We start from the raw sequence: 12,657 nt of genomic DNA, 5'->3' as shown, positions 1-12,657 counted from the left end.
TTTTCCAGTCTGAAATGTGCTACAGCCGACCCTTGAATAACACAGGTGTGAACTGCACCCACTTACACACGAATTTTTTTCTCCATAAATACAGTATTATTATTATTATTTATCTTCCTTGTGATTTTCTTAACTTTTTTTCTCTAACTTACTTTAAGAATACAGTATATATTACATGTAACATACAAAATAATATTAATCGATTGTTTATGTTATCGGTAAGGCTTCTGGTCAACAGGATTTTACTGACTAAGACTTTGGGAGTGAAAAGTTACATGCAGATTTTGGACTGCATGGGGGTCAGCACCCCTATAATTCCTGTATTTTTCAAGAGTCAACTGTATTTAGCATAAAATGCACACAAATGAGGACATTTAGGCCCCAGAATGAAAAAGCAATGGAATTCTTACTCGCTCGCTAAAAACTTCCTTTGTTCTGTGCCCAGAAGGTTTTTTCCAGGGAGTCCATGCGTTGAAATCAGGGTGAGATTACTAAACTTCAGGTGAGGGCTAAGGAGAGAGAAGAGAACACATGAAAAGGGAGGTAAAGCTCAACTTAGTGAAAGTTCATTATAATTCCATTTAACCTTATTTCACGTGTCATCCAATTGTTGAACTTTTCTTTTCAGCAACTTTTTTTGCACAAACCTTCCAACCGAACCGACCACTTCAGGGAAAGAAGGAGGATGGCCCTGGAGCAGCTAACTGCAGAAAATTTCAGAAGCTACAACAGACTGTTATGCCAGGCACTATTTCATTTTTTTAAAAAGTTGCTTCTCAGAGTAAAACACAATACAACCCAACATCAGGAGAAAGGAGAAAAACTGAATGTAAATTAATGCAGAGTTTGAATTTCAGACTACTCCTAAGAAGCTGCTGGGATCACAACCACTAAGGCTAACACTTTCTGAGTGCTTACCATCAAGTGCTTTGTGCGTCCCTCATTGGGTCCTTGAAGCAGCAGTACCACTAGGTCAGTAAAAATATCCCTATTTATTATGGGGAACTGAGGCAAAGTGATCTGCCCAAGACTATACAGCAGGGGAGTCTGGAGGCAGGGCATGAACCAGGCTATCTGGCTCCAGTGTCCACTCACCTAACCTCTGTCTCTACGGCCTTGTAGACACCAAACTGTTGACAAGGATCCAAAAATCATCTAATCCCCATCAGTCAACATTAATTTTATTATTTTCATACATATCTGATACATATGTGTGTGTATATATATATGTATGTATATATTATATGGTGCACTTGCACTTACTACAAAAATATATATTATTTTCAAATATATCTAATCTCTCTCTCTCTCTCTCTCTATATATATATATATATCAATTACTCAAATCAGAGTATCACCTAGGAGAAAATTCTAGAAGGTTGCTTTTAGAAGCAAAACTGCTTTATATTTGCATCAGACTTTCCAGGGCCCAAAGCATGTTCATAGGCATTATCATAGAGATTAATCTTCAAGGCAGTTTGTGCCAGGGTCAGGGGGCAGGTTGCTATTATGTGCATTTCATACAGAGGAAAATCAACGAAACACCAGGTAAGTTGTTCATGGTCCCAGAGCTCATGGGCAGCAGGACCAGAAGTGAGAGCCACATGTCTTCCAACCCCTAGCAGTGTCCTCTGAGTCCTGTGAGTGATGTTAGGTGGCACACCCGGAGCACGAAAGCAGAGGCTGCTGGAAAACTGGTGTGCTCAAGACTTGCTCCGTGTTTCCCCTTACATATTAAAATACTACTGCTGCAAATTTTCCCTCCAGCTAAAGTCAGCAAAATTTTATGGGTGAGTTGATCTTTTCATAGGATGGTGAGAAAGATATTTCTCTCTAAAATCTCTTCTTAGTTCACACCTCCCCTTAAACCAACCAGATGCCACAAAAGAAACCTTTACCAGGTTCGAGAACACCTGCCCTGCTTTTCCATGAGGAAATTGGAAATTTTCCAAATGTGGAAATGCTATCAATTTACTGACAATCTGATAAGTAGCACTAAAAGCAGGAGACTTTTGGTAACAGCGTGGGCCAGCAATGTAATACTCAACTGCACCTGACATTTAAAAATAGCTAAATATTATGAAAGGTTGTGCTCTAACGTCTCGAAGGATGCATGTCATTTAAGAATGGATATTCTAAAAAAAAAAAAAAAAAAAAAATAATAAGAATGGATATTCTTATTTGATACTAAGAAAACCAAGCACATCTTATCCTCTAATAATCAGAATAAAAATTTTTGAATGTGTTCAAATAACATAAAGGTCACAATTAACCCCAGCTACTTAGGGCTGCTGGTCTGCAAATGCACACTGATGACAGGTCACTAATCTAGTTTCATTTAACGGAAAATGCAAATAATAATACACGCTTATACTCACATGAAGTTAAAATTTATTTTGGCTTTGGTGCCTGTGTGATGGGAATGTGGTTTATGTTGTACTAATAATACCATTATATACTGGCCGTTTTTATAGCTCTATGTGAACAGGCGGCTTAGTAATTATCCAGCTATATCTTTTACTACAAAAACAATCCCTTTGGCACTGAATAATTTGAATGATCTAACAACATGGATCAAATGACTTCTAAATTGCCAAATTGCCACACTGTAATGTCCTGAATTATGCAATTGTGCAATTAAAGACTTCAAAAGATTTTGAGTACAGTACATTTTCTAGATTTTTATCTATAAGGGGACCAGCTTCCCATTTCTTTTCTTCAGCCTTAGCCAAATTCCTTTTGCATTCTTCACTTTGGCTGCTCTGGCCCTTTATCTAGTCTTCAAGGCCATGAATTTAAATTTTCTTTTTTTTTTTTACTTTAAATTTTCTTGTTCTCCCTCTGATCTCCTTTCCTCATTCTCAAGTGAGTACGTCTCCCACATCAAAAAGAAGACAGAGACTAGCCACCAGGCATCCCCACCCCGTTTCCCTTCTTGTTACCTCCGGTAATATCTACAAGAGTGTTCTTCCATTCCTTCTAATTCAGAAGACAGGTTCTCTGATGTAAATGGAGGAAACAGGGACAGCCGGAGCCATGAAGGAGACCCTGGCTAAAAGCTGCAGCCATAGAACCTATGGTCTGGGACAACATTCTCCTAAGGTTCTCTTCTATGGTTGCTTTTTGTACCAGTTCTTCCTCCTTTGCCCATCTTTCCCTGTTCACAAGCTCCCCAGTCTTTGTGCCAGTAACCTGGGCCATGCTCTCTACTGCCATGACTTCCTCTCACATATTTGCACTATAACTTCCCTCTGAACTTGACACCCAATTTCCAAATGCCTACAGGTCCTAACGGGTCTGCTTCACAGGCATCCCAAACTCCTTATGTGTCTACACAAAGGTCTTTGGAGCCCTATTCCATTGCTGCTTTATCTCCATGAAAGGCATGACCAACTAACCACCTCTCTAGTTAGAAATCTGAGAGTCAACTTCAGACTGCTACCCTCTTTCTCACTTCCCACATTTGGTCACCATGTCATCACTTTTACCTGGTCCACATGTCTTGAATGTGCCACACTGACATTCCCAGGACACATAGCCTTAGCTCACCTTCTTGCCTACCAAAATAGTCGCAGGTGAGTTTCTCTGGCACAAGTCTCTCTCTCTTCTGCCCATCTTCCACATAGTCATTGGAAACCTCTTTTCAAATTAAATCAAATCTCAATCATCCCTGGTTTTAAGTTTCCCTGTTTGCTCACCATTTTGATAGCAGCAAAGCAGAGTGGCTAAGGCCATGGGCCCAAGAGTCAGATTGCCTCAGTTGGACCCCAGGCTGCAGGACTTTCTAGCTTCTTGACCTTGGGAAAGTGGCAACTTACTTAACCTCTCTGCAGCTCAGTTTCCTAGTCTGTAAAATGGTAATAAAAGAACCTAATGCCTTACAGGGGTGCTGTGAGGATTACATGATAGTATCTGTAAAAATGTTTAGAATATCACCTGCTACATCTAACGTTTGCAATAAATTACAATTTTAATTAAAATAATTTAAAACATCAAATCCAAATTCATGAGCATAGTATGTAAGGCCTTCATACCAGGGCCTAACCTTACCTCATTAACCATCTTGCTAACCAGTCAAAATTCCCTTTCATGACTCTTTCATGCCTTTATATGAATGTGTCCATGTTTTCCTCCAACCTTGTATTTTTTTAGTTCATTTTTAATCTGATTCAGAAATATCTAAATAGGGCAGCCCTGGTGGTGCAGTGGTTTAGCGCCACCTGCAGCCCAGGGCGCGATCCTGGAGACCCTGGATCGAGTCCCACGTCAGGCTCTCTGCATGGAGCCTGCTTCTCCCTCTGCCTGCATCTCTGCCTCTCTCTCTCTCTCTCTCTCTCTGCATCTCTATGAATAAATAAATAAAATCTTAAAAAAAAGAAATATCTAAATATTTAGTTTCTTAAGTTTATAACTATCTAAGAATATTGTTCCAAAATAATAAAGTTTGTAATGTACAATTTTAGTAGGTTTGGCTCTTCCGAAGATGAAATATGAAGACCAAATGTTTAAGGCTTTTAATGCGATGACCAATGAATATTTTAAAAGTTCCTGCAAATAGAACAGTGAGTCACTCACTCACTGTAATCCAAGGGTACGTCTTGGATTTGGGTACGACGTCAACAAAATGGCAGGAACAGCAGGACCACAGAAAAAACACGGTTCTCAGATCTAATAGTGTTGGCTTCATGTACATAAACAATATCTAACATTATTGTGAACCCTCTGCTCCAAAATCAAAGGTCATGGTGTCGTGGAAAAAAAGAGAAAAGTTCAAGTTAAGTGCTCAAGCCAATGAAACATTAAACAAGTGCACCTGCATTTTTGCAGCAGATAATTCCAGTGGGGATTTTATGTTGCTGTGGATACAAGGGGAAGAACAGCTCAAAGATACTTGTAAAGCAGGGAGGGATTAGAGTATCTAGGGAAATAAGTAAAAGGTATTGCGTTTCATTCCATGCTTCAGGAGGACAGCTACAAAATTAGGTCTAAACATCCTTATCCTTCAAATAAAGAGGGTCACATTGCCAATTTATTGTGAACATGATAAAAGAAACATAAAACTTTTCATGTTGCTTACCCTTCTGGGCAATAGAAAGCTGTCAGCCTGCCAAGTGAATGTTTATTATTTTTATTTGTAATTTTTTTCTTGGCATTTTTTTTCTTTTGGCATAGCAAGGGCAACCAAAGCCAATGATTTAATTAACTGCTTTCATTAATGCTTTTATTTGAGTAAATAATGTAGAGAGAAAATATCCCACATCAATCTAGATGTTACCATTTAATTTACTAAAATCTTTGTTTTCTGAATTGTTCAAAACAATGACAAAAATATTTGCCAAATTACAGTAAATCCTAGCTCAAGACAGGTATTTAACCTAACTGCTTATTTAAGTGGTCAAAGAATAACTCCAATCTACTTCAGTCTTAATAATATCACCAATGTCACAAAATTAATGATGAAATGCTATAGATGGAACTTAAAAGTTGGGAGTTATGTGAACTTCCAATACCGAGAGAAAAGTATACGGCAGAACAAGTCAAAATATTTACGGTAAGTTTTTAAGAGAATCTACCAGTTTTTCCCTGAAAAATGTTTTAACTTTCTTCAGTAACATCATTTTGTTTAGATCACAAAAGAGATTTTTTTTGACAATGTCCTTGGCTACTTCATTTTTGTTGTGTTGGTAAAAACCCAGGTGCATCCATGGCCACACCTAGCAGTCTGTAATGGCACACTTGGACCTCCAGGGGGGAGACCAAAGAAAGAGAGACCCAATGAGGGTGGGGTCAAGGATTCTGAGCACTTCTAAAAGTGAGTAGAGTGTTTATAGGGTGAGGAAGAAGTTTAACGTTATCTCCCTAACGCTTTTTCTCTTTCATGGCTCCCCTGTTCATGGAAGCCCCAGTAGGAACCAGCATGGGGTCCAGAGAAAAGGACCAAGGAGCAAGTCTTATACCTGCCTGAGTCCAGGCTTGTGTCCTAGGACAACGGATCTAGAATCAACATTGAACCCAGCAATAAGGTCTGGGTGCCTGCCTGGAGTAACATAGGTGCTCTGGAGATTCTCCAGGGACCCATAAGGGGAAATGGATGGTCCCAGGGTAAGGGACTAGGGAGAAGGTCTGGGGACTAGAGGATCTCAGATGAATAGCTTGTGTATCTCTGCATAAAAGTAAACCATAAATCCTTACTGAAAAAATGAAAATGAATGTAATATTTGAAATGGTCATTGAATGAATAAGAATAAAATTTGGAAGTCCGGGCAGAACAAATGAAATTGAATTTTGCTTTATAATTTATGGGAAATGATTATATATATGAAGTAAAAATGTTCTACATTTATACTTTGAATATATTTTTTATATACGTGGGGCACATACAAGATGTAATCCCAAGACAGAAGTCAGAAAAGAGCAGCTGAAAAGCCTCTGTACACAAGAGATGGTGAAATATAAGATGCTGATCAATCACTTCCCTAAGACTGGAATGAAGCATTGTGGGGATTCAAAAGTGAGTGAGATCACTTCTGGAAGTGTGGGGGTGGGGATGAGGATGGGTTTTATGTTTGGGGCAAATGCTGGTGGTTACATACACCATATGGGCAGGTTTCCTCATGCTTGTCAGATATATCCTCTTGGACCTTTATTCTTGATGGTAATAGTTTATGCATGAAGTATATGAAATGCTTTCTACTAGGTCCAATTTAGCACGTAAATACAATGATATGGGGTAATAACTTCAGCTATGTCATTTTTAATAATAAGTTAATAATTATGCCTGGTAAGCTCTGAAGTAATGATATGACCTAGAAGTTTAGGATTTGTTGAGAATTAGAACATGTGGTTTGGAAAACAAGCTCATAAAAGCTCAAAAAAATTACAAAGGGCAATTACAGGGGGAAGTAGGTTTCCTTATAGATAAGACTGCCAATTTTGAGGAAACGTCTACAAAAATGGTTACAATACCCAGGTGCATGTCTGAATTATGTGGGGAGTCTTAAAAATACATATTCCTGGGACCCATGCCACCCTGGATATTATAGCCACAGCAATAAGGGCCCAGAAAACCCTCTTTATAACTACCACCTCCAACTCCACTCCTACCTCCATGCCCACTAGTTGAGTCTGGAATTTTCATAATCTGTTGCTTATAGAAAAAGTTACTCAACATTAACCTCATGTCTAGGAACCTGATCACAACATTTTTCTCCATCACAAGTTCTCAAAACACAAGGAAATTCAAGGCAGCTTTTTTTTTTTTTTTTTTTTTTAACCCAAGTGCCTTACTATGCTAGTATATTGGGAAGATTCTGGTTATTCCTTTTGAAAGAAATCATCTTCAGGGAACTCCAGTTAGAGATTAACATGGTCTCCAGAGGCCACGTGCCTAGTAGCTGGCCTTGCCTGATCTAGGTCTCACACAGTGGCTCCAAGTGCTCCAGTTCTCCAAAGGGGATGGCTATGGCTACCTAGCACCTCTACACAAGGACCATTCCCAGATTTCCAGGCTTCTCCTCCAGATTTCTACCTAACATCAAATGGTGTAAGAGAAGTACTATGACACCTCCTTAATCCCTCAGAGTGCTTGTAGCTACTTCTATTTGCTTGTACTGGGTCCACAGAATTCAACTGAGGGTTGATATAGAGAAGCAAAAAAGTGACTAGGGGATTCAGAGCTGAGGCAGGGTCAGGGGAGTGTGACTTAGAATGTATGGTGTCCTTTGTCTTTGGGGAATGAGGCTGAATATGAGAAAGGTGGGGACAGTAGGATGGAGATAGATAGTATCAACTAGTGCCATGGCAGTCCAAGTAACTCCCTGGAGGACTTGGTTAAACAGAGATCTCTAGGCCTCATTCTTCAGGTTTCTGATACAGTAGGTCTGGGGTGGGACCTGAGAATTTCTATTTTTAACAAGTTCCCAAATGATGTCCATGCTGGTGGTCCATTTTGAGAACCTGTGTTCTAGGCAGAGAAAAATGAGAGGCTCCCAGGAGTTTTTGGGTACTAAAGAAAAGTGGGTAGAGTTTAATATAAGTTTCAATGAAGGAAATACATGATCCCATTAAATATCTAAGACATATGAGTAAAGACTGAAATTTTTGTCTCAGCCTTGTTTTTTTGATGTAGTACAACTCCTGGATTTGGGGTGGAGGGTGCACTCAGAGACCCCCAAGACTTACATGATAAACTTAAGGTCAGTGGCAAAATAGAGGACCCAAAATAGATCCAGATTAAGGTTTGCAAAGCATCCAAGTATCATGAAAGGGCCTAAGAAACATCCATTGGCAGCCCATAAAGCTGTGAAGGTTAGTGGGAGCCAGAGATGTAGCCCCTGTGACCATGAGTCTTGGGTGCCTTGGGGATTTATCTATCCCAGAGTCTGGGTAGGCAGCTAAATGAGCTGGGCACAACTCCAGTTTTCTTCATAGTTAAGCAGCTTTGCAAAGTAGTGACAATACAGTGTTGGTCGGTTTTTTTTGGCCTTCCTGATGTTAAACCACAGGTGGTGGCCATTTTAACTGAACTTCAAGAGGAGGTCTTTGCCAGACTGGGAACTCTTGCAAGGAGCAGACACATACACAGGCAGGAAACACCGGTGATCCATCCCTAATCCTCAGAGAAGAAAGCATCTTCCATATTAAGGCTCTACCTCCCCAGTCTCTTCCCTCCTATGAGAGACAATGTGAGGCAGCCATAGGGGAACCCGATATGCAGATTTAATTAGTGGGGTGATGTCAGTCTAATGTGTTTTCAGGATGAGGCTTTTTCACATGCTTTGCATGTATTACCTCATTTAACCCTCGTGACATTGAGGAGGAGAGATTCTGGGTTCTCTCCCCATCGTACAGGTGAGGATAGTAAGGTTCACAGATGTGGGAGGATTTTCCTGGGCTCCATCAGTCATGACAGAACACTGACTCTCTCCACCACACCCTAACTTAGTGGTTCTTGGACCCATTACCTCCATCTCCGAGGGTTGTGAAAACACAGATCTCTACCCCCTTCACCCACCCATTTCTGATTCAATTCTCACAGGGTGGCACCTGAGTATCCGCATCTCCAGTAGGTGCCCAGTGATGCAGATGCACTGTTCCACAGACCACAATTTGAAAACTATTGCTCTAACTTTACCTCTGTCCCAAAGTAAAAAGAAAGTATTTGCCAAGATGGTTCCCCCCCAAGGCTGTCTTTTTTTCCAGCAAAGGTTTCTGGTAAAGCTGAACTGGGTCCTCTTCAGAGCTACAAGAATGCCTGGGAAAAGAGGTGGCCATGAAATCCTCTCACCACAGCCTTTTCATCTAGTCTCACTTTTTCTCTGCCTCCATATCTGCCCACATGCTTTGCTAAAAAACAATGGAATATTAAGAAAGAACAAACTGAAGAGCCTAACCCACATCACCTGCAAAAGGCTCTCCCACCCCAAAGCCTTCCTGCTCCTCTCTGCCTGGGGGCATCCTCTGACCAGGGGAGATGGAGGGACAGGCTGGATAAACAGCCAAGGGTGACCATGCCACCAGAAGGACGGTAACTGGTGGGTAAATACAGCATCTCCCTCGGGTGAAGAGGGGCCACTCTCTCGTGCCCCTTCCAGGGCCTAGAATGGGGTTAAGTCTCAGCTGCCCACAGCAACCTCCTGACCGATGCTTTTTGTTTTTGTTTTTTTGTTTTTACTTCTCTTTCCCACCCCACACCCTGCGGTCTCGGGGAATTTCCTGGGATCACTCCCAAATAAACTGCTTGCACCCAAGTTCTTCGTTTTCAGCTTTTGAAGGAAGGCAACCCACGACAGGTGCCGACATCATCATTTGAAAATGATCTGATAGCAGAGGGTGGAGAGTGGGTGAGTCTGTTACTCAGTTTGCATATGTGGTTTGTACTTTGATTGTGAAGAACGCATTCCCTACTTATCCCCAAAGAATCACACATACAAAAAACCCACACAAAAAATGACAGTAAACTTGTCCTAAGAAAGGTCTAATACCGCTCAAAGAGTCTTGCTTTTCTTTTGTTCTGGGATCTCTAAAGTGGGTAGTAGGAGAGAAGTTATCCTGAGATGAGCAGGAATGGGTCATTTCAGTAAATGAAGATTTTTTTCATTTAACATTAGTCACACTTAAATCTTGGAATCAGATTAGGAAACACAACTGTGATCAGCAACATCAGGGCGTCTCAGTCATTATTTTCTGGTGGCAGAAAGCCAGGTCCTTCTGCCTGGGAAGGCTGGACCTCTGAGCCTGACACAGAGCTGTCCCCGCTCGCCACCCCCACCGCCCACCCCTGCCAGCAGACAGGCCTCTGTGTGGGCCCCCCCCCCCAACAGGCCCACTGTGAGGCCAACATAACAATAGGCAAGAGTCACCTGCCCGCGTTAAGCTCTGCCTGCTGCCCAGGCAAAGTGGAGGCAGCACCTTGTGCACCACAGGCCTGGCCACCACGCGGCGTGTGCCCTGGTATCAAAAGGACAGTCGAGGAGAGCACATGTCCCTCCATTCATGGGGCTGAGACCAACAGGAGGGAACAATGACGATCCCCAACCTGTTCACTGGGGTTTAGCTCTGAGATCAGCAAGTAAGCACTAACTATTTAATTAGTCACCTAATTAGTGATGGGCCACGCTGAAGGTTTCAGATGTCCTCAGACAAATGGAGAGATAAAAAGTCTAATTAAGCTGCCAGCACTGGGCTGGAGGCTGCCAGACCCACAGCTGCGCCGGATATGTGGCCCCATCACAGGACTTCTAGTCATCCGGCCACCTTGGCGGGTTGACGAATGTGCCCTCCTTGGTCTGAGCTATTCTCAGGCCCCCAAACACACCTAACCAGATGAGGGGTTAATGTTTAGGTAGAAAACCAGAGATTTCATCCATTGGTGAGACTATTTGGTTGGTATTGTTGAGAAAACTCTCCGCCTGCCTGTGGTGGGAGTGGAAGAAAAGGTGAATCCTGGCCTTGGCGCTTGCCTGTGCTTTTTGTGAATCCAAGTCTGTTTCTCTGGGCACGCGAAGGGTCATCAGGACGCCACCCAGGGCTGCTTTCAATCACCGTCACCCCAGGATGCCACCGCAGGCCCCTCAAGAGATTCCTTATCTCAAAATTTAATTAGGAAGGATTTTAAAATAATGGATTAAAAGGCACTGCTCCATAATTAGGAGTAAATAACACAACGCACAGAAGCAGAGAGACACACAAGCTGCAACAGAATAAACCCATAACTGTTTTATTTATTTATTTATTTTTAATTTTTTATTTATTTATGATAGTCACAGAGAGAGAGAGAGGCAGAGACACAGGCAGAGGGAGAAGCAGGCTCCATGCACCGGGAGCCTGATGTGGGATTCGATCCCGGGTCTCCAGGATCGCGCCCTGGGCCAAAGGCAGGCGCTAAACCGCTGCGCCACCCAGGGATCCCCCCATAACTGTTTTAGATCAGTAAGTCAATGCCCAAGAGGAAGCAAAGAAGCTGTCCTGTATAGTTCTTGGGGCTCAGGGAGGAGGGAACCACCTGGGACACTGTGTGGGGCAGGGCCTGAGGCTCTGCATTGCTGGCGAGCTCCTCGGTGCTGGGGGTACTGCTGGGGCTTCACAGCCCATACTGGGAGGAAAAAGGATGCAAAACACTAAGATGAGTTCACAGACTTGGCTCCTGCTTTTCTTTTTTCTTTTTCTTTTCTTTTCTGTTCTTTTCTTTTTTTAGAGAGAGCATTGTGAGTAGGGGAGGGGCAAAGGGAGAGGAGAGAGAAGATCATAAGCAGGCTCCACACCCAGCACGGAGCCCAAAGCATGGCTCGATTTCATGACCCTGAGATCATGACCTGAGCAGAAATCTGCCCCTTCTCTTGCCATAGCATTTCTCTATTTCTCTTTAAAAAAATGATTTTGGAGTACTTTAGTGGAAAGCCTGAAGTATTCAAAGCATGACATTTGGGGAGTTCAGCAGAGCTGGACTTGGTTGGTGGAGTGGCTGGTGAAAATATGACTTCCCAAAGTTGTGTGGGAAAGGGCCTCCTGCTTTCTGAAAAGAGCTTTCAGATTTCATTGCAAAGCTGTTCTTTGGGAAACAGTATTTCCTTGACAGATGATCAATGCTCACCTCCAGATCTGGCTATGGATCCCAGAAGAGGAAGTTCCCTCTAGGCCTCAGATGCAATTGGTGGAGTTCCTAGGGTGACAGTACCTTGAGGCTGGCAGGATCATGGGGTCCCTGCCATGACCCTCTCAGCACAGTGAGAGGGACAGGTCACAGTACAGGTTGGCAGCAGAGGGGACTGATGGCTGATGCCAGGTTCTTTCTGCTTTTTCCCACAATTGGAATTATAGACAAGTCCTACCACTAGAAGTACTGAGAAGGATAATGTATATGAAATATTTATATTGTCCAAGACAAGATCTTTCAGTCCCACAGAACTGGGTGAGCTGAATGAACCCAAGCTATCTATCATGAGAACCATAATTTAAAAATAGCTCAGGTCCATGATATAAATGTCTTGGGATGCTGAAGAACCTAGATGACACACAAAAATATTTATCGGGTTAATGTGATGTCTTAAGGGCTGTTTTCCCCTCTGACTCACTGCCCTCTGCACCATAGGATGAGCAGGGGTTTCCTCCTCTTCTCACCCTACCCCAAGAAAGCTCCCCTGGCCCTGACCCCACACC

At 42.4% G+C, this 12,657-nt stretch overlaps 1 protein-coding gene across 4 annotated transcripts in view; it reads right to left on the bottom strand.

Moving 5' to 3' along the window:
* Window positions 1–12,657, bottom strand: part of CFAP61 (cilia and flagella associated protein 61) — a 277,436-nt gene that overhangs the window by 99,882 nt on the left and 164,897 nt on the right. For 3 of the 4 annotated variants that reach the window (XR_011996986.1, XR_011996985.1, XM_026002334.2), the window contains one exon: window positions 411–509. Coding sequence is in view for 2 of the 4 variants with exons in the window: in XM_026002334.2 (XP_025858119.1) it covers window positions 411–509 (99 nt within the window). In the remaining 2 variants the exon portion in view is untranslated. Of the gene's footprint in view, window positions 1–410; window positions 510–11,202; window positions 11,594–12,657 lie in introns of those variants that run through there. The other variant, XM_072736508.1, reaches the window with a different exon arrangement.

Source organism: Vulpes vulpes, chromosome 14, assembly GCF_048418805.1.
Source record: "Vulpes vulpes isolate BD-2025 chromosome 14, VulVul3, whole genome shotgun sequence".
NCBI lineage: Eukaryota > Metazoa > Chordata > Mammalia > Carnivora > Canidae > Vulpes > Vulpes vulpes.
The sequence above is the reverse complement of the archived record's forward strand: the minus strand, read 5'-3'. Positions and strand labels throughout refer to the sequence as shown.